General features: G+C 39.8%; 1 protein-coding gene and 1 pseudogene across 9 annotated transcripts in view; one reads left to right on the forward strand and one right to left on the reverse strand.

Moving 5' to 3' along the window:
* LOC138737542 (mitochondrial adenyl nucleotide antiporter SLC25A24-like) overlaps window positions 1-9155 on the forward strand; it is a 37426-nt pseudogene extending 28271 nt beyond the window's left edge.
* A 3195-nt stretch (window positions 9156-12350) lies between these two features.
* cdh23 (cadherin-related 23) overlaps window positions 12351-27964 on the reverse strand; it is an 874975-nt gene continuing 859361 nt past the window's right edge. For 6 of the 9 annotated variants that reach the window (XM_069885557.1, XM_069885556.1, XM_069885559.1 and 3 more), the window contains 8 exons: window positions 25960-26057; window positions 24808-24928; window positions 21313-21392; window positions 20171-20211; window positions 17965-18025; window positions 16693-16822; window positions 16475-16597; window positions 12351-14655 (listed from right to left, as the gene is read on the reverse strand). In XM_069885557.1, coding sequence (XP_069741658.1) covers window positions 14332-14655; window positions 16475-16597; window positions 16693-16822; window positions 17965-18025; window positions 20171-20211; window positions 21313-21392; window positions 24808-24928; window positions 25960-26057 — 978 coding nt within the window. In that variant the 3' untranslated portion in view covers window positions 12351-14331. Of the gene's footprint in view, window positions 14656-16072; window positions 16184-16474; window positions 16598-16692; window positions 16823-17964; window positions 18026-20170; window positions 20212-21312; window positions 21393-24807; window positions 24929-25959; window positions 26058-27964 lie in introns of all 9 variants that reach the window. The other 3 variants (XM_069885568.1, XM_069885563.1, XM_069885564.1) reach the window with 3 other exon arrangements.

Consider the following 27964-nt stretch of genomic DNA (forward strand, 5'->3'; position numbering starts at 1 on the left):
CCTGGCAAATTTCTACCGATGTGTGGTGGAAAGTGTGCTGACTGGCTGACCTGAGCATAAAGCCCTGCAAAAGATTATGGACACAGCCCAGGTTATCACAGGCAAAACCCTCCCACCTTAGAGAAATCTGCAAGGGACACTGCCATCGGAGAGCATCAAGGATCCACACAACCCTGTTCTTGCTGCTGCCATCAGGAAAGAGGTCCAGGTGCCATTAGATTCGCACGACCAGGTTCAGGAACAGCTGCTCCCCCTCCACTGTGAGACTCCTCAACAGCAAACTCAATTAGGGACTTGTTTTAGGACTTGCTTTTGCACTTTATTGATTTTATTTTCCTTTCTGTATTGCAAGGTCACTTTGTTTACATGTTTACCTTGAGTACAGTTTTTTTTTGCACTAACAATAAGTGGTAATTCTGCCTTGCCCACAGGAAAAAGAATCTCAGGGTTGTATGTGATGTCATGTATGTACCCTGACAATAAATCTGAACTTGAAATGTGAAATTTAAAAGAAATAATTAAAAGTCAGACAAAAAAAAAGTCAGTTTACAGAATTTCGGAGTTTAATATCTTACTCCTGCTTTAAACTTGTTTTCCCTTCCTCTCTGGGAAATCAAAGAGCTGAGATATGGACAATGCTTCCAAGCTCCAAATGAAACATTACACTGGAAACCACACTGGATGCATTTTCTTTAACACTTTAATCACAATTTTCTGAAATGTTTTCACAGCTGAAGGAACTTTTTGCAGCTGATCCAGAAAATTTGGGAATGAAAGAGCGATTTCTTGCAGGATCAATGGCCAGTGCAGTGTCTCAATCAGCCACATATCCTGCTGAGGTAGAGAATTATGACCAGGTTTTCGGTTCACGATAAAGATGGATATGTCTGGGTTGTGATACAATAATATTTATTATTTAAACATACTTCAATAATCATGCCTTATTACCATTTAAAGTTTAATTACGTCATTTATGGGCAGCATGGTTGGCGTGGCAGTTAGCAGCACACCTTTACAGAACCAGCGATTGGGACAGGGGATTGAATCCTGCGGTGTCTGTAAGGAGTTGGTACACTCTCCCCATGTCCGTGCGGGTTTTTCCTGGTGGATCCGGTTTCCTCCCACCTTTCGAAACGTACTTGGGGTGGAGGTAAATTCGGTGATACGGGCTTGTGAGCTGAAAGGGCCTGTTACCGCGCTGAATGTACAGGTACGTTTAAATTTAATGTATGTCATCACAAGTTCATGCATCCAGACCCACTAAGTTATTGCAGTAGCAAATGTATTCAGTGTTTAATATTTTTTCTCTGTTTATTTAAAACTCCTATTCATCAAGATTGAGGTATTCATTGTTTCCCATCAGGACTTTGGTCTATTGCGGTGTCTCTTTACAAATGTTCTGGACACTTGATTTTGATAGCTATTGCTTGCCGATCTTGATGCTGGTTTGAAAATAGTTTCCTATTCATTATTTTGGAACTAAAAATGATCACCCCTAAAGCATATTTTCTAAAACATGGATCTTAGCTCAAAGTTCAGATTTTTGAAATATCCCTGAAACAAGCATCCGAGTCAGAGACAATAGCACTCTTTCCAGATTTTCTTGACCTACTCCTGCACCTTTTTCTTCCCCTACCACCCCCACCCAAAACCAGGGATCTCTCCCATTATCTGTCCGTCCACCTCTTAGACCTTCTGTCCTCTACCTTGTTGCCTCTGACCATTTCATGTTCAACGTTCTTGCCCCCCTTTTTTTATTACTTGATAAAAGGTCCAGATCTGAAACATTATTTCTACACATGTGATTTACTGAGTTTCTCGAGCAGGGGTCTAAAACAGCCTTCCAAGTGAAGCAATGCTTCATCTGTGAATCTGCGGGAGTCATCAACTTCCTCCGGTGCTCCCACTGTGGCCTTCTCTATATCAGAAAGACTGGATGTAAACTAGGAGATCACATTGTTGAGCACCTTCGCTCTGTATCAATGACAGGGACCTTCCAGTGGCCAACCCTTTCAATTTAGTGTCCCACTCTTTCGCCAATGTGTCTGTCAATGGCCTCATTGGAGTTTGGAGGAGCAACACCTACTATTCCATCTGGGCACTCTTCAACTGGATGGCACTAACGTCGACTTCTCTGGTTTCTGCTAGTCTGTTTTTTCTCTCTTCCCTTTCACCCTTTTTCTCCTTTCCTCCAGCTCTCTACTTCCTTCCCCCTCTGTTCACAGAGCCATTACCCCCCCCCCCCCCCCCACTGTTTACTGGTATGCTCTTCTTCCCTGTGGGACTGAGCTCCTCTCCCCTCCCGCCCACCCCCCCCCCCAAGTATTCCGGCACCTGCCTACATTCTACTCATACCAGGCTGAAAGGTTGGTTGTGTATCTTTATACTTGCAACATAAAATGTACAGTTTGACCTTCTGAGTTTCTCCAGAATTGAGTTTTACTTCAACCACGGTGCCTGCAAACTTTCATGTTTTAATCACCCAGTAGTTGTTGTTTGCACGCTACTGGTGCTGCTGAGTTCATGGCTTCTCAATGTAGCCTAGGCTCTTGTTTCAGGTGATCAATAAGAACCCCTTGGATCCATGAGAGATGTGAATGAATGTTTGCTGAATGAGATTGTCTGGCATTACTTTCCTGTCATTTCAGTGGAAGCGTTCATCATTCTTATTTTACATTGATTAATCCCTTCAGTGAATTTCAGGCAATCAGCATTTTAATTATTGTCCTCAACCCTTTCACTGCATTTAAAAGAAAACTTTGTGCGTTTACTGAGACTTGAAATGTTAACTGCATCCTGCTTCACAACTGCTGCCTGACCTCAATGTTTCCGAAAACTGTGTTGCTGCATGGTGAAATTAAAGGTTCTGCAATTGGTTTGCTTCTAACAGATGGTGAAAACAAGAATGATGTTACGAAAGTCAGGGGAGCCCAGAGAACTCTATGCCCACGTCAGGAATATATTCACGAATGAAGGTGCTTCCATTTTCTTCAGGGGCTACATCCCACATTTCTTGGGAATCATTCCTTATGCTGGTATAGACCTGGCTATGTATGAGGTTAGTATTCATGTGATTTTAGATGGTTGTGAAAAATCTAATGAAGAACAACTTGCATGTTTTAATGACTTAAACCTTCCATGGCACAAGGAGAAACAGACTGGACCTGTTGGATTTACCATTCAGGGGATTTAAAAAAAATAACTTCCATATAAAAGATCAACTCTTATTGTTGCTCTAAACTGCAATACTTTTCTAAACTGTAAGGACTAATTGTAGCCTTTGTACAGGATGTTGGGATAACAGTTGTCTGGTTCCACTCTCTGCTTTTACTGCTTTATTTGGGGGCACTGCAAGGACTGAACCTCGGTTCCACCAGACGCTGCCACTCATTTTATGCTACCTTTGATTCTTCTCACCACCTCTAAATTGTCAGACTGCTGAGCAAGTTTTGTACTCCTGTCAGGACTGCATGATTAACGCGATTAATGGACGGTATCGGCTGGTGCAATATAACTTCTTGATTCAGCTATACCTTGCTCCACAAAAGTTGCATAAATTGAAATCGGAAATATCAGACCAATATTTTCAATGTGGTCAAAAAATAGGTACTTCCTTGCATTCAACCTGATCGTAACCTAAAGTGAGGCCTTTCTGGGAAGTTTGGGTAATCTGGAAAAAGATTACTGAAATTCAATACTCTCAGGCACCTGAATTACTGTTATTGGGAAATTTAGAAGACGTAAGACCTAAAACGAGGCTGTCGAAATATCAATTAAAATTCACTAGGCTTTCTTTAGCAGTGGCCAGGAAATGCATAACAGTTATTTGGAAATCTGATTCCCAACTAGGTTTAGCCCGCTGGAAGATAGAAATGCATAAATGTATTCCTCTGGAGAAAATCACCTAGAACCTCAGAAATAGTTCTGATGTATTTTCAAGAACATGGAATTCATACCTAAAGTACATCGGAATAAATCTTTAACGATTCCCCCTCCTGTCTCTTCCCCGTGCTCATAGTGCCGCCAACCTAAGATAAGTTAGGTTATTTGCCCCTTGATGGGAGTGGGGTTTATCCTCGGTGTAGCCAATCTTTTCTTTTTCTTCTTATTTATTGGGTGGGGGAGGGGGTTCCCTCTTGTTCTTCTTTCTCTCTTCTCTTTCTATGATCTTTTTCTCTTATTGGTTCAACATGGATGTTGAGTTTGCATTTCTGTAGTAGTCATTTTTCTTTCTGTATTGAACTGACTTTTTTCTCACTTTCTATAATCTCAACATGAGGATCAATATTTGTTTTATTTTGTTAATATTATTGATGTTTTTCTTTTTGATTATTCTTCGTTCTGACTGCATATTGATTGAAAATTCTCAAAATAAAATATTCAAAAAGAAAGTTTTGTACTCGTGCAGTGCTGCCATCTTGATGCCCTCGTGATGATCATGTTTTCTGCTCTGAAATTTGTCTTCCTATTTTCTTCTTCGTTTATGACCAGACTTTTGGTCCTAAGTTTCTTGCAGTTTGTTTCTGATTTTATTGCGTGTTCATGTGATTTTTTTTTTAAGAAATTCAGGTTATTATGAATAACATTTTACGGTATTTTCTGTAGCTCAGACTAAATTTTGGAATTCCGATCTTGCACATTGGCATTCAACTAACTTGGAGAGCACACTCCTCATGTACATTGTGCTTTCCAGGTCCAAGGAAGCTGATTTTTTTCAAAAAGAGTTGTGATGTTGTTATTGCAGACTCTGAAGAACTTGTGGCTGCGGAGATACACCATAGGCACCGAGAGTCCCCACGTCATGCTGGTGGTGGGCAGTGCCTCAGCTTCCAATGCAGTTGGTCAGCTCTCCAGTTACCCATTAATGATGCAGGCAGAAGGTGAGTGCATCAAGGAGCAATTGCTTACTCTGGACAACAAATATGTTGCTTCCTGAACACTTCTGAATGTAATTTATGGAATTTGGGCTACTGATTATGAAAACCACCTTCAAATTTTCTTATCACGTACCATTTTTTAGATATAATCAATTTTGTGATTTCCTGTCCTATTTTAAGTCTACTTCAAGCCTACAAAACCATGAAGTGCCACATGTCACAGAAATTCATTTTCTGCATCTGCACTTGGACATCTTCCCTGTTGATCTCGGTGCCGTCAGTGATGGACACAGTGAAAGGTTTCACCAGGACATTGTGACCATAGAAAAGTGGTTTCAGGATAACTAGAATCCATCAACTATTGTTGGACACCAACACGAGAGGCATCAAATGCCGAGCACAAATGAAAATCAGTGGCAAAACATTTTCAGGTCAGTTGAACTTATGCAATGCGTCAGCGACATGATGTGATTAGGCTAAATTCAATAAATGTTAATTAAATGTTTCTCCAACTTCCTACGTGATACAGCAAATCTGAAAATATCTATGTTCATCTTGAAGTTGTCTATTATAATCTCTATTTTTTTTCAGAAAGCAAACCTGACAATTGTTATGGACCCAGAGGACCCCAAAACCCAGCAGCAATAGAAATTCACCAAGACAAATAGTTACTTAAACAAAAGTTGCTTTTAATTTTCTTTTAAACCTAAGAAAAGGATCGAACTTTAACTTATTTTTATTAACTTAACCGCTTTCTGATTCTAAGCGTACACTATGTAATGTGTGTGTAAGTTCAGAAAAGTTCTTTGATTCACAGTCCAATCTCACTTCTCACTCTTCTAAGTTCACTGGTATCAGGCAATTCTTATTCTGTCCACAGAATTTATGAATTTTCACCAAGCTTTGATGCTTAAATGGTTACTGCTCAGGAAGGTTCTTGTTGGTTTCAGAGAGAGAATTAAAAATCTGTAGCTGCGTTAGTTTTATTGTAAACTGATTTACCTGGACTATCATGGCTCAGTACTGTAACAATTCATCAATTATGCCTAGGTCCAGTGACTTATGCCCAATGAATACACTCAGATTTCCTTTTCATCGTGTTTGAGGCAGGGATCTCCATGGATAGTTGCTGGGGCTGTACAATCAATGCCACAAATGCACCCACTCATTCACTCAGTGTGGAGCATGAGTGGTCTCAGTCCTCTTGACCACCTCTCAGACCTACAACCCCCACCACCCAGGAGGGCAAATACTGCAGATACTCCGCTATTATCTCCAGGGTGTGGTTGGTTCTGTCGCCCCCCCCCCCCCCCCCCACTCAACATCACAATCTGAATATCTTCACAGTGACTGCAGCAGTTCAGACAGGTGACATACAACCAGTGTGTTAGGGGCAACTGGAGATGTCTGCAAATCATACTGGGGCATTCCATCTTCGTTGTTCACAAAAGAAGGTTATGAGGCTCCATCCTTGGAGGTATTTCAATTAGAGCTAGGTAGATACATTTTTAAAAGCTTGGGGAATTGAAGCCTATTGGTAGCTGATGCAGAAGAGGAATTGAGGCCAGTGTAGATGAACCACGATCAGATTAAATGGAGGGACAGAGTTCAGAGGGTCAGATGGTCTCCTCTGTTCCTATTTTGTTCTTGTGCTTCTCTCTCTATAAACACCTACTCAAATTATGCAGTGTGTACTGGTAACATTAGATCTTGAGTACTTGTTACTCTGAGCTAAAGAAAAATCTGCCACAAATCACACAGACCTTTTTCTTGCTTTGCAGTGACTGTCTTTTTAATTTTTGTCAGTGATTAAAAAGGGAATGAGAAAACCAAGATTGAGGGAATACATCTGGAAAATCCTGTCCCAGGATGACTTGCCTGGTTTCTACTGTGGATATACTGCCAATATGATGAAAGCCATTCCATCTGTCTGTATCAGCTACATTATGTATGAATACCTGAAGACGAATCTGGGCCTCCGCTCCCATTAAGCACTGTCATCTGTGGCTACCTCCACCTCCCAAGAAAGGACATGGTGGGATTTTTCATTTTGTTGAGCAGCTGCACTCAACACAATTCTTTGCCTCATGCTTGATGCATTTAATTTAAAGAAAAAAAATAAATGAAGAAATGTGATTTCCTTTTACTGTTTGAGAACAACTTGTTTACATAGGATTTTCTATTCTCCATGCATTGCTTTAATTGTTCAATGACTTGTGCAATTCAGATTGGAAAGTGATCCTGTTGGAGATGTGGGTCCTCAGGGCAATGGAAGTTCGTACTCCATTATTCTTCACCTATTCTCAGCCCTTCCAGTGATTGTAAATCTGGCCACGTACATCGTCGTAACTCCACAGCTAACTGTCGTTCCTTCACATCTGATTGCTTAATCTCTTTGAGAATGACCTTGACATTTTAAAATTGCATATATTTGAGTGTTCAATGAGACTTGTGTGAGGTGTCATTGAAGAGTTTTATTACAACGAAGGTGATATTTTTGTATAATTTTTGTTAGTGTCTTTGTGGCTGTTTTATCTTTGTATGTTAGTCCCCTGAATGGTGCTGCAACCCAAGATTGTAACAGAACAGCCATTGGTGTGAAGTTTACTCTTTCAGAGTTGCAAGATACAGGAGGAATGTGGAATTAAGAAATTCTCCTAATCTGACTTTGAATAGGCAAAAAAAAAAAATTTTGTTATTTGTCCTTTTGGATCTGGAAATAGTGGCAGAAGGTAAATATTGGGACTGAGACCATTTCATAAACGGAAGAGAATTTAAAAAGCCTGAGTTGAGTGGGCATGGATTCTGCCTGCTGACCACACTCCCTTTATCTCACCATCGTGGAATCGAGCCATGCACTGCTTTTACTGCATTGCTTCAGAGAGAGGACAGTAGTTTCTTCCTTCAATCCATGAGTCGATATTCCTACTGTGGTGTTCCCATCAACAGGACACAGAACATGCCCCTCACAGCATTCAGCAGCAAGTGCAGTAATGGTTGGTACCCTGGAAGCTGGCCGGAGATTGACATGCAGGAAGGAGCTAACGTAGATCATAGGCACAGACTTTTCAGATGAAAGACTGAGAATGTCACTGAGTTCATTGACCTGAAATGTTAGTTCCCACGATGATTCTTGGCTTCTGAGTATTTTGAAATTCTATTTTTAGTTCATATTTTCGGAATCCATGGCAGTCGACTGATGTAAGTGTGGATCTGTTTGGGTCAAGTGACTGTACTCTTAGTAAAGCTACCTGCCTCCATAAGGGAGCTTCAAACTATTCTAGCTTACTTAGCAATATTTTGGATTCAGTGTCACTTTGTAAATATTTATTTTCAAAAAAGAGGGCTAATGGCACTAATGAGGATTGTTCTGAACTTGAGGGATTTGAGTTAACATTAAATTTAGAATCCAGAGTATTTTAACACCTACTGATACTGAAGATACTTGTGTCAATGTCATACTTTGCAGACCACTCTTTAATGCTAAATTTATGGGATTGACTATTACATGGACACTACTTTTGACCGCATAAAGTTCCTGTGTCTTGAGAGATGTTGGAAGTTCCTATAGGTGGGCGGCCAGGACCAGTGGGAAATTGGTGTTCGATGCGTCGGGAGCTCTGATGGGCAGGCGGCCGGGGCCAAAGTGAGACTCGCATCAGCTTTTACATGTGATATATGAAAAATAACAGATTTCTGGGCCAGAAATAGAAAGGGTAGACTTTTACATGGTATTGACTTATACAAAAGTATATATGGAAACTATCACTGGCCCACTGCACAGCTAAATAGACAAGGTGTGTAAATGAGCAAGTAATGGAAACTTTGATGGACGGTTGATGTCGAGGGGGTGTAAAATTCATTTTTTTGTTATTGCTGAATTGTGTTAATTTGTACAGTTAACCCATTGGGATTTACCCACAAAAATTAATTAATTGGTTTAATTCCAAAAATCAATAATTTGTGGGGGAGAAACCTGAAAGTCTGGAGACACTGTGGTTGAAGTAAAAGCACAATGCTGGAGAAACTCAATGGGTGAAATTGTGTATAAGCTATAATTATATATTTTTTCAATTTTCTTTTCATTCCTTAACAAGTGGTCAGTTTGCATTCTACCAAAGTAGTTCAAATGAGGGTTGTTCTCTTGGGTTAAAAGATACTGCTTGAAGCCCAGAAGGAATGTCATTAAAATATCATTTGTTTCTCTCTAACAAGCAGAGCAGCAAGAGATCTGATGATCCCAGTTTCGATTAGAAGTGGATCTGACGGTAAGTGTTTTCTAGGGGGGGCGGAAGAGAATAACAGTCACTGCAAAATCAGTTGACGCTTGCGAACAGAATCGCAATCCAAATGGAAAGGGGAGTTGTGGTTGCCCGGCAAGGGATAAGGGGCAACTCAGATGGGGGAGGGGGGGCATTTGAAATTGAGGTAATATTGGATGTGGGAGTTGATGGAGTATTTTATGTTTTAAATGTGTTGTCATGCATTGAGTTTAAAAAGGGAAAACAGAGAGATGAAAATGGGGAAAGAGGGATGGTGGTGGTGAGGAAGCGGAAATGATGTGTTAACAGGATATGAGATGGCCACGTTGAACTATATGACTATAAACATTAATGGAATACAAAACCAAATTAAAAGGAAGAGGCTATTAAATTTACTGAAAAAAGAAAAAATAGACATAGCATTTGTGCAGGAAATGCATCTAACTGAAGTGGAACATAACAAATTAAAGAGAGACTGGGTAGGACACGTAGCGGCAGTATCATATAATTCAAAAGCTAGAGGTGTAGCCATATTAATTAATAAAAATGTACCAATCAAAATAGAGGAGGAAATAATAGATCCAGCAGGGAGATATGTAATGATAAAGTGTCAGATATATTCAGAATTTTGGAATTTGCTCAATATAAATGCATCTAATGAGGAGGATCAAAAGTTTATGCAGGATATTTTTTTGAAGATTGTAGATACACAAGGAAATATATTGATAGGAAGGGATTTTAACCTTAATTTGGATCCAATGTTGCATAAAACTGGATAAAAGACAAACAAAAAGAATAAAGTGGCCAAATTTATGGTTAAATCAATGCAGGAAATGAAACAGGAATATATTGGAGGAGGCAGCACCCAAGGGAAAAGGAATACTCATATTATTCAAGAAGGCATAAAACATACTCAAGGATTGATATGTTTATGTTGTTGGCCCATATTCAAGGGAGAGTTAATAAAACTGAATATAAAGCTAGACTATTATCAGATCATTCACCCCTGTTATTAGCAATAGAACTGGAGGACACCACACCAAGAACATATAGATGGAGGTTAAACTCCATGCTACTTAAAAGGCAGGAATTTATAGAGTTTATTGAATGCCAAATTAAAAGATATTTTGAAATAAACACAGAATCAGTGAAAGACAAATTTATATTTTGAGACGCAATGAAAGCCTTCATTAGAGGACAGATAATAAGTTATGTAACTAAGATTAAAAAGGATTACAATCAGGAAATAGAGCAGTTGGAAAGGGAGATAGTAAGTACAAAAAAGGAACTAGTAAAAAGGGATGATATAACGAAAAAGAGAGAATTGGCAGACAAAAAAAAATACACAACATTACAAACATACAAGGTGGAGAAGAACATAATGAAAACAAAGCAAAAGTATTACAAACTGGGAGAAAAAAACACATAAAATATTAGCCTGGCAACTTAAAACAGAACAAGCTAAAAGAACTGTATTGGCATCAAGGAAAAAGGACAAACAAATTACATATAACCCAATAGAGATTAATGAGAACTTTAAGGAATTTTATGAACAATTATACCAAACTGAGAACGAGCGGAAAGATGATAAAATAGAGGAATTTTTAGCTAAAATGGAGCTGCCGAAATTGCAAGAAGAGGAATAAAACAAACTGATAAAACCATTTGAAATAGAGGAGGTACAGGATATATTAAAAAAGCTGCTGAACAATAAAATGCCTGGAGATGATGGATTCCCAATAGAATTCTATAAAACATTTAAAGAGTTATTAATTCCTCTTCTCCTGGAAGTAATGAACCAGATAGTAGAAACACAAAAATTTGCCAGATTCAAGTAAAACGGCAATAATTACAGTAATACCACAGACGTGGAGGGATCCAATAACACCAGCATCATATAGACCAATATCTCTACTTAAATCAGATTATAAGGAAATTATTAGCATACAGATTGGCCGATTGTGTACCAAAAATAGTAAAACAAGATCAAACTGGATTTATTAAGAAAAGACGAACAGCGGATAATGTCTGTAAGCTTATTAATCTAATTCATGCAGTTCAAGGAAATAAGAAACCAACAGTGGCTGTGGCTTTAGACGCAGAAAAAACCTTTGACAGAGTAGAATGAAACTATTTATTTAAAGTATTACAAAGGTTCAATCTACCAGAAAAATATATAAATTGGATTAAAGCATTATATAATGGACCGTTGGTGAAGGTAACAATAAATGGATATCTAACGAGCCAATTTAAATTAAGTAGGTCAATTAGACAGGGATGTCCATTATCCCTCTCATTGTTCGCCTTAGCAATAGAACCATTGGCAGAACTGTTAAGAACAGAAAATAAAATTAAAGGAGAAGGAATATAAAATCAGCTTATTTGCAGATGACATCATAGTATACCTAACAGAACCAGTTATCAGTAAAAGAATAACCTAAGAAATTGAAGGAATATGGAGAAATATTGGGGTACAAGATTAATGCAAATAAAAGTGAAGTGATGCCAATGAGTAACGCAGATTATACAGAATTTTAAAAAGAATCATCATTTAAATGGCAAACACAAGCAATCTGATACCTGGTTAGATAAGCCACCTGTACAAATTAATTATCAGCCACTAATTAAAGAAATTGCAGGAAGACTTAGATCATTGGAAAGAATTGGCGCTAACTTTGATAGGGAGGGTAAATTGCATTAAAATGAATGTCTTCCCTTAACAGAGAAATTCTTTAATGAACTTAAGAGAATAATAAGGAAATTCTTGTGGAAAGGGGTGAAACTGAGGGTAGCATTAGATAAATTAACAGAGAGGTATAACCAAGGTGGTTTACAGTTACCAAACTTTAAAAATTATAATTGAGCCGCACAATTAAGGTATTTAGCAGACTTTTACCAGACGAGGGGAAAACCAGACTGGACTAAGATAGAACTAGATAAAATAGGGGAGAAGGTACTGGAACATATACTTTATAAGTGGGATGAAAAGATGGTGCAATATAAAAGCTCACCAGTATTGCATCATTTACTTAATATATGGAAGAAGATCCACTTAGAAAGGAAAAAAACGAATGACCAAATACCAAAATTGTATTGATATAAAACCCACTAATCCCTTTTACAATAAATAACCTTTCCTTTAGAGAATGGGAGAGAAAAGGAATCAAAAGAATAGAAAATTGTTTTTTGGGAAATAATTTATTAACATTTGAACAGTTGAAATACAAATATGGAATAACTCATGGTACAATGTTTGCATATCATCAGCTGAAAGCTTATTTAAAGGATAAATTGGGAAACAGACTGAGATTACCAGAAGGAAGCAGCTTTGAATATGTGATTACAGACATAATGATAATTAAAAGATTTATAATGAACATGTACATTAAACTGCAAGATAAGAAAAATGATGAAATAAGCTATAAACCTAAACAAAAGTGGGAAAAGGATTTAAACATAAAGATAAAAAAATGAAACATTGGAAAAGTTATATTCTGGAACTGTGAAGAATAAACACAAGATAAACGCATGATACAGTATAAATGGTTACACAGGTTATATATCACGCCTCAAAAGTTAAAAGAATGGGATCCAACATTATCAGATAGATGTTTTTGCTGTAAGAAGGAAACAGGAACAACAGTACATGCAATTTGGGCATGTACGAAAGTGAAAATGTTTTGGGAAGATCTAAATCAGATATTAAATAAAATCACAAAAAAAAATATACCAACAAATCCAGAGATCTTTCTTTTAAGTAACATAGGAAGTAACGAATTAGGCCTCAAATTGAATAAAGTGCAAAAAAGATTTATTATGATAGCCTTAGCAGTAGCAAAAAAATGTATAATGTCAACTTGGAAAATGGAAGAGAGCCTGAGAATACAGCAATGGTACATGGAATGTATTCCATTGGAAAAAAGAACATATAATAAAAAAATAAAGTCACATTATTTGAACAAATTTGGGAACCATACATGGAACATAACAGAGAGGGCTTGCCTCGGACCTCCACCTCCCTAAAATGATAAGAAGACAAAATGACTTGATCTGGTGTGTAAAAGTAGATGACACATTTTTCTTGTTTATTTTTCATTGTGTGATGACATTGTTTAATGGTTTTATTGTATTGTATATGTTGAATATTTATTGGTTTTGGAGGGGGGTGGGAAGGTAGGGGGAAAAAAGGGAGAAAATGCCACTGTGTATATTTAATGAGAAACATTTGTATATATTTTGGTTGATATGGTTCACAGTGTGAAAAATAAGAAATTATATTTAAAAATTTCTTTTAGCTAATGTGTTGAACAAATACATATATTAACCATAACTTAATTGTGATGGAGTAGGTTTATAAATGATTGTGTAGACTGACTTTAAAATTAGTATTTCTATATATTGCAGTTTAAAATCAAGTAACATAGTAGAGGTTGCCCAGTGGATTGAAGGTTTGGTCATAATCTAAGAGAATGGGATTGTCCCTTTTTCAGTTAATGTTTTGCTGATCTGTGAGATAACAAATGGCTTTAATTCAATCTGAAATTGGCAAAGTGAATGTTTTGTTTCTTGGAGAAAGTTGTAGTTTGATACAACTCTTAGCCCATTTGAAGAGAAGAGTCAACTGCACAAATGAAATCACCTTAAAGTCAGGTAAGGATATTCATTTTTTATAACCAGTTTTATTTCCAATTTGTTTGTACGCTGCAAAACAGTTTTGTTGAACTCTTTGATCCTGTCACATTTACATTGGCAAGCCAATTTCTAGTGGATACTACCCCCCCCCCCCCCCCACCATAACACTTAAGTCCCCATCACTGCTTAGGGTTTGCTCCTTGTGTCTTAATGGACCAAGTTGAGCTATTTCAATTAAAACTACAAATGGGGGTGGGAGAACAAGTTTTCACACACGCAGGTACACACGCACATATATCACTTTGAGTTCAAGCTGATGGTATCTGTTTACACATGGTGGCTTCCACCAGATTTAATCAATTTAATGATTCCATACATCTTCAATTTGCACTGGGGCAAAATCTGCCTGGGAGCAGAGGTGGAGGTTGTTTGTAGTAAAGGCTCTTTTTAAACAGCTCCTCCTGACAGCAATACTTTTGCCACTGAATATTGCTGAAAGGCATTAGCCCAGGCAATAACTTGCTTGGAAAGATTGGCAAGGATCATGGTTGGCCCTGCTGTCAAAGTTCTGTAATTTCCAATGGGATGTCCCTCACTCTTTCTTTCATCTTGTGCAAGGGGGTGGACTTTGCAGATTCAGTCCTGGCATTCCTGTCTGTGTAGCTCCCACTCTCTGTGTTCAGGGTTTCCAAGGATCTGACCAAGACCTTTTGATCATCTTCCGGCAGGCTGTTGAGGTCAGAAGCCAGCAAGGTGCCAGTGCTGCCGTGCACCATGTGGATTCCATCAGGTCCTTTCAGCTCTACCGGGTGGCGATGCTTGAATCGCAGGGTCCCACGGCTGGGAAGCTTCTCCTCGTCATCTTCCACATCACTGGGAATAAGCTGGAAGGTAAGAAAATAATGGCATGAGAGTTAAAGAAGCAGGACTGAGGAACAGAAATTCTAGGCAACAACACCCAGGTAACAGTGGCAGGATTTTGAGTCCAACAGTGAAGTTGAGGTCCATGTTTCTAATACACTGCTATGAGGCTTCTAGGTGTCTGTGTGAGGAAGAATAGAGAGGCTGCATGACTTTGGAGCCATAAAGAACCAGGGATTCTGATGCAGAGCTGATTAAAAGCATCAACAAAAATACCATAAATGTAGAAGTTGGGAAGAAAGCATTTCAATTTGTCAGGTAATTCAAAATAAAGGATTGTGAAATGAAAAATAGATTCCAGTGGTAATTGTATGAAAATAAATGCTGGGTCTGTATTTTAGTGCAGATGTTTCCATTTCTACGAACTAAACACAATGGCAGAGTGCTACCTTTCACAGCGCTAATTCATTCCAGTACTGCTGCTTGAACAGCGTGCTGGGAATTGCCCCCTGTCTTGGGGAGAGAAGCTGTCTCGTTACCTCTGTAAATATGTTTTGAAAGTTGCTGTTCCTCCCCATCTCGCAACAGTTTTCATCCCACCCGAGAGGAGGCAATTGAGGTGATAGGATCCAGATGTCTTTCTATAGTTAATGCTACAAGGTTTCTTTTAGCATTGATTTCATGAACACACACATTTAATTGAATCCTTTGCTTGGTCTCTTCTTCCTCCACTCCTGTTGATCTGTAAGGATCATGTGCTGAAATATCAAACCTTGCTTGAACCAGTTGAGAGGGAATGGTAAACCGGAGAGAAGTGAGGTAGTGTGGCAGGAGACCAAATGTGACTCACAAAAGCTGATGTGTCATTTTTTTCTGTTAGTGGGCAGACTTGAAGGCAAGAATGATTTTACTAGTCGTGTTTAACTGACTGTCCTTGCTTGAGATGTGTGTAGATTGAATTTAATCCATGCTGGCTGACTTTTTGAAATAAAAATACTGCTGCTCATCCATGATTCTTTGATTGCCGTGATCTGCTTGCTTGTCATAGGTTGGTCAGTTGCCATCACTTACTGGCCACTTTTTCAATCATTATTTAATTGTTCTACCATGCTTCCCTCTGGGAATGTACCTTGATTGCATGTGAACTATTTGCTTAATAATGTTTCATTTAAATTTATCCATGTTGGATTTAAGCTTTGTTTTAAGAATTTTTCGGTATAACAATTGTGCAATAAACCATAATACATCTCTGGAATGGGAGGAGCAGAGGGAAGTGGCTTTAAATTTGTTCCTCACTCTCTCCTTCAGCTCTTTGTGATTCACCCTTCCCTCATAAACTCATATTCACACTGGGCAGGCAGCACAGCACTCAGTTTTCACTCCCAGGTCCCAAGAGGGGCAAGCCACACAGCAAACGTGCTGGCTCCACAGCATGGGTACCTCCAGAATAGATGACCGATCTCCAGGGGTGGTGGATTTGTAAGCCAGCCGAGCAGCAAACAGTTTCTTCAGCCGCAGGTAGTCATCCAGAACCACCTTCAAGAGGGAGCCCTTGAGGTAATGCACAGCAGGTAAATCACACAGGTTGGAGATGACAAGATCATAAGATATTGGTGCAGAGAGAAGCCCATCAAATACCTGTCAATGTTTGCCTTAAATAGATATAACATTCTGTCTTCCACAGACTCTCATCTCTCTGAGTAAAGAAAATGTTGAGCATTTTCTCTATTTTAAATAGAGGCCCTTTTTTCCTTGAATCACCTAAATTGGGAAACATCCTTGCCACATATTCTCTCAGGTTAAAAGCTGCAAAGATCAGAATACAGAGGGGAAAAAAAGTACCTTAATGGGGCCCTCCCTCATGATCTGTCCTAGTTTTGCAATGCTGTCATACTCCTGTATGGCTGCGCGTAAGTATCGATCATCCTCGGGCTTGGAGGTAGGTGGGTCCCGTCCAAATGTACCCTGCCAAGGCATGGGAACGCACGTGAGTGTGGAGTGTGCTTCCCCCCTCCCCCCTTCACTCATACACCCCGCAGAGTGCGCTTCCCCCCACTCACATGAGTCCTGGCTGGAGTATTCCACAAATCAGTGATATCACTCAGATTCTCTGGCAAATCATCTTCATGCTCTGCCTGAGCTGCTACTTCTAAATTCCTGCAGAAAGGATCAAGCCACACTGGGTTTGCCCTGCAATAAAAGAGTTCAATCTTCATCCAAAAAAACCAATACATCCTTGCTTGCCTGCTGCACAATTAATATCTTGCTGTTCATGTTTACCATGCTGCATGTCTATTTCTACAATTCAGGAATACATGGTAACCTTTGGATTCTAGGAACCAGACACACATCTGGTTTGCCACACAAGGTATTGAGGGGGTGAACTTTTCCAATCTGGGACATACAGCCCAACAACAGCAGGGTTGAGGCAGGTGTCGGAAACAGAGTGTCCATAACTGAATGCTTTGCTCTGTTCTGCACCTATGACCTCCTCCCACCTTTGTTATTATTACCCCAAAGTGCAAGCCAGAGCAATTTGGAGACGAGCTTCAGGGCTGAAAGCAAGAATCTGTCTGTGGGAGAGAGGTTTTCAGCAGCCAAAGTTTTTTTAACCATTGATATTTTCATTTAGACATCCAACACGGTAACAGGCCCTTTCATCCCAAATGACCTACAACCCCCAGTACATGTGGAAGGGTGGCAGGAAATAAGAGCATGCAGAGAAAACCCACATAACATACAAGCTCCTGACAATGCCAGATTCAGGCACTGGAACAGTGTCGCATTATGCTGACTTGTCCCCCTCCCCTGTCACTCCTTATGCCATCCAAACACCCCTTTCCTTTATGTTGGCACCATTCTAATTCTGGAAGATTAAAATTAATTCATCCACTTCAAGATTTCAGGACTTTTGGAGCACACATTATACAGAGAAGGGGAGGTTGATGTCAGCTTTGCAAAACATGATGGAGATTTGACGATCAGGTTCTAATCTCTGTTCCATCTTTTACTACAAGACATAAACCTTTGATTTAGCTTTTGGTAAACCAACATCTCATTTGGCTGGGTCTCATCTTTTGTGCAATAACTTTTATTCTGCCAAAGGTGGGCAGGGAACCTATCTTTCAAAATCATTGGATTCTGGTGATAATGTGAGGAATGGCATGTAAACCAGCTGAAGTTGGAGCCACACAGAACATTATCAGGCTGGATTACCTAAGAGGGGGAAAACCAGATACTCTTCAAGTAGTATAAGTTTAATCCCTTTCCTGACTTCTCACTCAGCACTGAAGCAACAGGTGGAATCTTTGCCAACCCCTCACTTGGCTTACCCTTCAAATGAATATTTGTTGGTGTTTGGCATGTCGAGAATATCCATAAATCGTTGATTTCCTGAAAAAAAAAGCACATGAACATTTTCAGTTTTCATATCTGGACACTAATGGACATCAGCTGTAATTCTCATTTGATTCCTTTCAAGTTGTCAGGCACTGTGAGAGTGGAGAACAATAGAAAATGACTGACAGGAGAGAAAAATCATCTGGATACCATCAGATAAGAGGGTTAAATAAAAGCAAACAGTTTACCTCAGGAATTATGAAACAAAAATCAGTGGGAAAACATTTTTAGGTCAGTTGAGCTAACACAAAGTATGTGATTAAATACGCTAAATTCAATAAAAGTTAATTTAATGTTCCTCCAATTTCCTATGTGATACTGCAAATCTGAAGTTGTGTATCATTCCAATTATTTTTCAGGAAGCAAACCTTTTGGGGGAAAAAAAAGTTGTCCAGTGTAATTGAGAGGGAGATTGTGAGCTACAGCTCAGAAACGAGCCTCTTTTAATCTGAGCCAAACCATTTTTTTTTGCCACGTCCCACTGACCTGCACCCAGCCCCACTTGAGTGAACAAGCAATCAAAAAGACAGCCAGTCCAATCAAGTAGAACTCATTTACAACACTACGTGAGAGTTAAACTCTTATATGCTCAATCCAGAGTGGGGCATTAGGTTCTAACTCTTGAATTGATTATTGACTCAGGTGATCTACTGTAATGTGTTTTTGATAACTTGCCCTGTGCATTCCAGATCTCTTTTACACATGCATTATGAACATGTCCTGTCTGGAAGCATCACAATTTGAACGGGAACAGATCTGTTCAAAACAGCAAGAAACTGCAGCTCAATCCATCATGCAGACCATCCCATTATCTATCTCTCTCAGAAAACCTATTGTCATCTTTGGCTTGGCTTCGTGGACGAAGATTTATGGAGGGGTAATGTCCACGTCAGCTGCAGGCTCATTTGTGGCTGACAAGTCCGATGCGGGACAGGCAGGCACGGTTGCAAGGGAAAATTGGTGGGTTGTGGTTGGGTGTTGGGTTTTTCCTCCTTTGTCTTTTATCAGTGAGGTGGGCTCTGCGGTCTTCTTCAAAGGAGGTTGCTGCCCACCGAACTGTGAGGCGCCAAGATGCACGGTTGGAGGTGATATCAGCCCACTGGCGGTGGTCAATGTGGCAGGCACCAAGAGATTTCTTTAAGCAGTCCTTGTACCTCTTCTTTGGTGTACCTCTGTCTCGGTGGTCAGTGGAGAGCTCGCCATAGAACACGATCTTGGGAAGGCGATGGTCCTCCATTCTGGAGACGTGACCCACCCAGCGCAGTTGGGTCTTCAGCAGCATGGATTCGATGCGGACTCGGCCAGCTCGAGTACTTTGATGTTGGTGATGAAGTCATTCCAATGAATGTTGAGGATGGAGCGGAGACAGCTCTGATGGAAGTGTTCTAGGAGCCGTAGGTGATGCCGTAGAGGACCCATGATTTGGAGCCGAACAGGAGTGTGGGTATGACAACAGCTCTGTACACACTGATCTTTGTGTGTTTCTTCAGCTTGCTTTGCCACGGCACACAAACCATGGGTGTAAAGGGTGGGGCCAGTACTGCGCACACTGCACTCCACCTAAAACCTCCTTTGCGCAGGCCCGAGGACAGGTCTACGTCCTCCCCCTCAAACCTATTGTCATATTAAAGGACTTATTCCCATCCCAGATAGTAGAGCATAACCCCTGTTATCCAGAATTCAAGCAACCAACAAAAAAATCACGGTTAAAAATTAATGGGTTTAAAATTGGCACTGCCTAGTGGTTAGTTGTCAAGCAACCAGAAAATGCATTTATCCGGCATCTACCAATTACCATAGGTGTTGGATAGCCGGGGTTTTACTATACTTTTCTCTCTCCACTTCCCACATTCAGACAGAAGATGGATGAACCCTCCAGATTCAAGGACAGTTTCTTTCCTGCTGTTATCAGATACTTGAATGGACCTCACACAGTTAAAACATGATGCTCTTGCTTTTCGAAAAAGCCTGCACAATGTTTTTATAACACTACACCCTGTGCTTTTTATGTTGTTGCACACTGCTCCCTTCTTACTTCATAATTTATTTACTCTTCCTCTGCCTGCTGTATGGGTTGACTTGCCTGGATACCATATAAAACAAAGGCTTGGTAAATGTGCCAATAAACAATTTACTTACCACTGGAACCAGCAACAATGGCCTTCAATTTTCTTTTGTGCCTGTTGACAATGACATAGCTTCATTATTTGCATTCAAATCTATATTAGAACAAGTTGAAGGGAGGACCAATCCATGCTGGTGAGATACAAGGAAGTGCTGTCCCAAGTATAAAGATCCCCACTTGTCTGTGATTTCCAATTCACTCCCTTTCTAACAGCCCTCAGGAGAAGGAGGACATATCAGATGTTGTCAGGAGAGAGCTGGGTGGCAGTGTGGAGGCTTTAAAGGGACAGACAGGCTCAGTGAATAGGCAAGGATGTGGCCGATGGAACATAATCTGTCAAAATAATAGTGAAAGTTGTTGACGCTCAGAGCGACTCCCTGAAAATGAATGTACAGGTAGAGCATGAAACTAGGAAGGCAAAGCAGATTTGTTTAATTCCAGTTTGTTGAGCTTCTTTGCAAGAGCAGCTGTACTCTATATAGATCTGTGGTGAGACTGCATTATTACGCACAGATTTGGTCTCCCTGCCCAAGGAAGATGAATGAAACAAATGTTGATCAGATTAATTCCTGCCTTTTTTAACACAAGGAGAAATTAAGCAGGCAAAGAAGAAGCATTTTGAGTGTTTCAATGCGATCATCTTATGTTTTTCAAGATTGAGTGGTGATCACATTGAAACGCAAACATTTCTACAGGATTTGACCAGGAAGATGAAAAATTGATGTCACCTCAGATATGGTGTCAAAACCAAGGTTTCCAGTCTTTGAAAAAAGCATGTCTATTGAGGAAAGCTATTTAGGAGGAAATTCCTTCTTGAGAAGGATGATTTGCTAAATATCTTCAAAACAGAGGACAAAAATCTACGATCTGATAGAAGATCAAGACCCATGGGATTAATGCAGGAAAAGGGCCGTGATAATGGTAGGCACAAGGAACCAATTTCTTGAACTTCCACAAAACAATTGTGAGTCGTGTGGTGATCTTCCTGTCCTTTGAACAGGGACCTGGGCACGGCTACCCACACAACTTGCACTGGTGGGAGAGCTTGGCAAGGTGCCCCCACACCCCAAACATTTCACGAGATGTGTGCAAGTGCACTGCATTGATTATTACCTTTGAGATCTTGCACATTGTAAACATGAAATAAACGACTTACACTGTCCTGTAGTACCAGTTCATAAAGATGAACAGCATGGTAGCCAGGAACAACAACACTGCAAGAATAATTATCGCCATCTGTAAAAGAAAAGAAAGATTACAGTGAATCTCAGATTTTTGACGTGGACTCATTTCTATCACAGGTTCGAGTTTAAATGCAGACATACAGCACAGTCACGAACCCTTTGGCTCATGGACCCCAAAGATGCTTCTGTTAGGTTTTCAAGTGTGAGAAGAAGTCAGAATATGGCCTCGAGGAAACCCAGGCCAACCAGACACGGGGAGAACATACAAACTCCTCACAGACAGCGCCAGATTTGAACCCCGGTCGCCAACTCTGTAACAGCCTTGCACTAACCGCTATGCTAACTTTTTCGCCTGAATTGTATTCATTCAAACAAATCGATCATAATTATACAGTAAAATCACCATTATCTGGAATTCAAATGATGGAAAAATAATCATGGAAAATAAATAGGTAAAAAAAAATGAAATTGCTGTCAATCCACATAATGCACAATCTCAAGGAACCGGCAAATTCACTTAACAATCCCCATCGGTGATGGATACTGGGGGTTTTACTGTTTTAAGTAACTATTAGGGTAGCACAAAAGACTCACAAGATGTACCTTAGCTATTTTACATCCAGCAAGGCTCATATTTTTAGCATTTAAGTGAGTAAAAATTTGAGATTTTAATTTGGATATTTTCTCCTGAACAAGAAACTTTCCAGCTGTCAACGATGGACAGAAGATTCTTAGAAACAAAAACAATCCTCAATTCCCCTCTTCCCTCAATGAATTTTGCACTGGGACAATTTGAGAATGAGGGTCTTAAAGTAGTGAAAAAAGGAGAAAAAGCAAAGAACATTCCATGTGTTGATGAATCGTCAAGATAAAACCTGAATAAGAGCAACAGCTCCTTATTTGGCTAAAGATGATTAACCATTGGGTAAGGGACACATCCTGGTTAACGAATCCCAGTTGAATTCTAATAAACAAGTGTTTATATGGAAAAGTCTGCTTGTATGTTCGGAAAATTGTCTGTGTGAATATGCAACCTGTGAACCATGCAACAGATTTCTTTGTGGTGAGATTAGCTGCAGGTTATTGTCCCTTTCTGTAACAGAGTTCTCACGCTTTGCAAAGCAAAAGTAAAGTACTTAGCAGCTGTATTTGTATTCATTTGTCACGTATTAGCAGGTCCATTTTCACAATTTTACACACTTCAATAGTAACAAAGAATATCACTTCATAATGTCACGAAAAATGTGTAGTATTCAAACAAGGCAATTTGGTGAGTCACAAACAAGATGGCTGAGGATGGAATATGAAGGTAAACACGAGCTGAAGGGTTTGATCTCAAAACATTGACACTACTTGACCCACTAAGTTTTTCCAACAGATTGCGTTCACAGTTAGCAATTTGAGTTGTCTGGTCTATATACTTTCCTTTTCAATTTTTAACTTCCTGTTTCTTTCTCCCTTGAGCTACTCCTCCATTAGTCTGTGCTTAAGTAAATCTAATTGGGCCATAGAATCTCTGAACAATTAAAATACAGGCAGAAGTTGATGATATAATCCCTTGACTGGGGAAGTGGCGGGGGTGGGGTGGAAGCAATCTGATGCATGTGGCTTCAACTCACATTCCCGGCCTCATCCATATCTTCCTTGATTTATTTATTGTTCAAAAACACTATCTCGAATACATTGGATGCATGTATCTCCATAGGGTATGGAATTCCAACTGCTCACAATTCTTGAAGCAACAGTCACTCTTCATCACAATTTTAAGATGGGACATCAATTTACACTGACTATACATTTATAAAAAATACTGTCATTAATAAAACAAAAATACAATTATGCTGACTTCCCTCCAGCTTCAGAGATAAACAACCTCTCCAGTCACATAATTTCAACCTTCTTAATGAAGTCATTTTCCATTCTATGATACGAGTGAGGAGAGGTTCATACTGCTCATGAGAACCATTCATCTCACAATCCAATCCAGCAAACATTCTCCACTCTCCCTTTCAGGTGTATTACTTTTAATTTAAAGATACAGCACAGTAACAATTCCTTCTGACACATGAGCCCGCACCGCCAAAATGCACCCATGTGACCAATTAACAGAGTTAGTGACCAACTAACTCTGTACGTCTTTGGAACACTAATTGTTCATCAATGATCAGATGCTATCAATGTTGCATGCCAGTGTGGCAGGACCTTCCACTGCTGTGCTATTTGGGCCGATGAAATCGATAATTTAAAGAAAGGTAATGATCATTTACAAAAGAAGAAACATTTCCATCTCTGATTCCTTTCATCAGCCAAGGCCATCAACAATCGACAGACATTTAATTGTTTCTGAAGAGGTAGTCGCTGCTGTAAATGTGCACATCAAAACACACATTTAGCTTGGAGAATTTGATGAGCTTATTGGAGATAAATATTGACTATAGTAGAGGTTCTCAACCTTTTTCTTTCCACTCACGTACCACCTTAAATAATCTCTTACTAACCACACAGCACCTATGGCATCCTATACTAAGGGATGGGAAGGGGATTTTTTTTTAACATTCACCTACTATTCACTTTGAACGTGGCTCATTGGGGGTGGTATGGGGACACCAATACCTCTGAGCAAAACGCACAGGTAAAACCCTCCCCAGCATTGGAAACATCTACAGGAACGCTGCCATCGGAGAGCAGCAGCAATCATCAAGGATCCACATCACCCATCACAAGCTCTCTTAGAACCATAGAACATTACAGCACGGAAACAGGACCCTTCGGCCCTTCTAGTCTGTGCCAAGCCATTTATTTGCCTAGTATCACTGATCTGCACCCATATCTCTCCCATCCATGTACCTATCCAAAGTCTTGGCAGCTCGTTCCACACTCCCACCACTCTCTGTGTGAAGAAGTTCTCCCTTTAACACTTAACCCATGATGTCTGGTTTGTATCTCACCTACCCTCAGTGGAAAAAAGCCTCCCTACATTCACTGTCTACCCCCTCCTAATTTTTAATGCCTCTATCAAATCTCCCTTCATTCTTCTACCCTCCAGGGAATAAAAACCTAATCTGTTTAACCTTTCCTGTAACTCAGTTCCTGAAGTCCGGATCTTCTCAGCACTCTTCCAATCTTATTGATATCTTTCCTGTAGTTGGGTGACCAAAAATGTACATAATACTCCAAATTTGGCCTCACTAATGCCTTATGCAACTTCACTATAACATCCCCACTCTTATACTCAATCCTTTCATTTATGAAGGCCAATATGCCATAATGAGTTTGTACGTTCTCCCTGTGTCTGCGTGGGTTTCCTTCGGGTGCTCTGGTCTCCTCACTGATCAAAACATACAGGAATTGTAGGTCAATTGGGTGAAACTGGATGGCACAGGCTTGTGGCTGGAAGGGTGTTTTTTTTTACCTTGCCATGTCCAAATTTTTAAAAATTTTAAAATTAAAAAAAACTTGAGCATTACCTGCAAGGATGTCATATCATGAGCTACTCTGACAGTCACAGCTGGCTGGACATCAAGGACATTGTAATTCCGGAACAAGTTCCTCAGTTGTTCCTTGTTTTCGTCAATCATTTGTATTACCCTGAATAGAAGAATACGATGAATTGGGTAAAACTGGACAATGATACAGAATACACCTTCTCAGTGCAAGTTCTCATTGTGCAACATTCATTGTTTGTCATGGTGCAATGTTTACTTCTGGTTGCTGAGCGAGATGCACAATTTCCTCGTGTGATCTTTTGTGGTGTAACATTTTCAGTTTCCTTCTGGTGGAGCTCACTTGTTTAACCATTCACCACAAACATGCACCACATTTGGTTCTCTATCTGACCTGCTCAATAACTTGTCTTTTTAAAGCATATTAACTATAATAAAGAGTAGTGCCAATCTTAACAAAAGCAACATCAGCATTCCTGGGAATAATAATTCATCCGATCCACTCGTGAGCAGTCAGAAAATGAATGTTCCAACATCCAGTGCAGCCAGGGTCAGATTCAACTGGTATTTAATTCCCTTTTCCATCAAAGCATGGCTGAAGGATCATTCAGCAAAGGGATATGTCTGTGAGGTGGCACGATTACTGTAACAGTTCATGCAATGCTGTAGCAGCACCAGCGATTGGGACCAGGGTTTGAATCGCACGCTGTCTGTAATAAGTTTGTATATTTTCCCTACAAGTACCAGGAGTTGTAAGTCAATTGGGTGTAAATTGGGCAGGACGGGCTGGGAAGGCCTGTAACTATGCTGTATGTCAAACCTTAAAAAAAAGAAAAAAGATTTGATGAGTAGGATGCATCTGTGTTATGGATGGTATCAAACTGAACGAAGATGTATACAACATTGCAAAGTACGCCAGGGATTTGGTCAAATGTTAGAAAACATCAAAGTGAGATAAAAATAGTTTTTAAGAGGGAGAACATAGAGCACTCGCAATTCATATTACAGAAGCCTCAAATGGTGAATTCTTTTAAATAGAGCTAAACAAAATGTTGGTAGCTAAACTAGGTTTTGGTTTCTTTGAGAAAGATTTGGCTAATTAATAAAAGATTAAGAATAATGGGCTGAGGGGAGCACTTTCCAGCCGTGGAAAAGATCGAGGTCCAGCCGACTCACCGTTCCACATCCAAGATCCGGTTCGTTCCTCTGTGCACCACGTGGATCAGGACATCCGTTTGGGCAAAGTTCACTCGGCCTTTTTGATCAACGTGAAACTGTGCACACAAACAAGAAGTTAATGTTGACAGAGGAACACCACATTAACTGCAAACCCCTCCCTTGACTTACAGCAGAGCTCGAAGACCAGGTCTTCCCCTACTGACCCCCATCAGTGCCTGGAACTCTCTTGCAGTACAGAGGTCTGGATTGGATTATTTACAGGGGCTCTTATTCACCACCCTCCGGCCACCCGGCACTCCTGTTCCCCGTCAATGGTGAACTGTCATGTCCATCCTTCCAATGTCCCAACAATTTTGGAGCCAATATCAATCAGCCATTGCTTGAGAGGTTAATTTTCAACTCATTGTTCCCATTTTCAACAATTTTGTGACAAACAAAGCCCTTGCAATAAACCATCTTTTTCTACTAAACTCCTTTGATTTCTCTGGAGTTTGAATTATCAAATATACAGATCTTTGTGTTCTGGGGATCAGAAAGGAAATGAAACAGAAGCCAATCCTGACCCAGCCATGCTCTTACTGCATTCTGGGGAGGCTTCCAGGCCACACCACCTATATTCCCACTCACAGAACATGGAGATCTACAACACAGTACAGGCCCTTCTGCCCACAGTGCTGCACTGACCTAATAACTGACTCTTTTTGAAATATTTTTATTGATTTGGTAGAGAGAAATATTATGTTATATATGGTCTACATACTAGTTACAAAATCTTTATAGAATGTAATACAGAATATGAACCATTTGTGATTTATACATTGTCTTGTACTCAATGCTTCAATAAAATGGGAATTTCCTTATGAAAACTCCACCTCATATTCTAATATTACAACATATTCGTTGTTGGTTATCTACTTGGAGAAATCTCTTCTACTTGTAAAGGAAAATAGAAAAAAGAAGAGAACCCCCTCCCCCATTCTAATCCGACCCCTCCCACTAGACACAGTCACCAGCGAATAGTTTGTAAAGAATTGAGACTCGGCTCCCAGACATCGGACTGGAAACCCCCCAGAGCATCCCCACCTATGTATTCCAATTATGATACAGTAGTAGTCCATAAATGGGCCCCATATCTTTTCAAATTCGATCTTGACCTCTTTAATGTGAAATCTATTTTTTTCCAAACTCAAGCAGATGAGTTGGAGTTATCTTTCCATTTCATCTGGCTAGCATTGCCGTAAAATCTGCTATTCTTTTTTGAATTGTACAAGGAAATATTCTCATCTTGAAAATAACCAAACAAAACAATAAAATGGCATGGTTCCAATTTAATCCCAAGAATCTTTGATAAAGTTTGGAAACATTGTTCCCAAAATTCTTTGTTTTGGACATTCCCAAAACAAACGAATCAGAGAGGCCTCAAATATTTCATATTTACCACCTAGTGTATCAAGGTCAGAATAAAAATGAGATAGAAAGTGAAACTGTGTACCACTTTAAATTGTAATAAACAATGTTGTGCGCAAAATTACGTTTTATTAAGTGTGGTATCCCAGTCTTTGTCTGGTATTACATATTTAAATCTTGTTATAACCTACTCAAACAGCCGAGAATTTCCAGACTGCATAACCCTCCATTTTTCTCAGTTCAATGCTCCGGATGGTTTTTTTTAAAGATCCTACTGTACCTGCCTCCACCACCAGTGCCGGCAGTACATTTCATGCACCACTCTCTGTGCCAAGACCTTCCCTCTTACATCCTCCCTGTATTTACTCCCAAGCACCTGGGAAAAAGCTGCTGGCCATCCACCTTGTACACTTTCTGCCTTATCATCTCATACAGACTTCTGTCTTTTATTCTTCTGGATTTGCTGGGATTTTAAATTTAGACATTCAGCATGGTAACAGGCCCTTTCAGCCCACAAGCCTGTACCGGCTAATTACACCCAATTGACCGACAACCTGGTATGTTTTGAAGGGTGGGAGAAAACTGGAACATCCAG

Source organism: Narcine bancroftii, chromosome 6, assembly GCF_036971445.1.
Source record: "Narcine bancroftii isolate sNarBan1 chromosome 6, sNarBan1.hap1, whole genome shotgun sequence".
Classification (NCBI taxonomy): Eukaryota; Metazoa; Chordata; class Chondrichthyes; order Torpediniformes; family Narcinidae; genus Narcine; species Narcine bancroftii.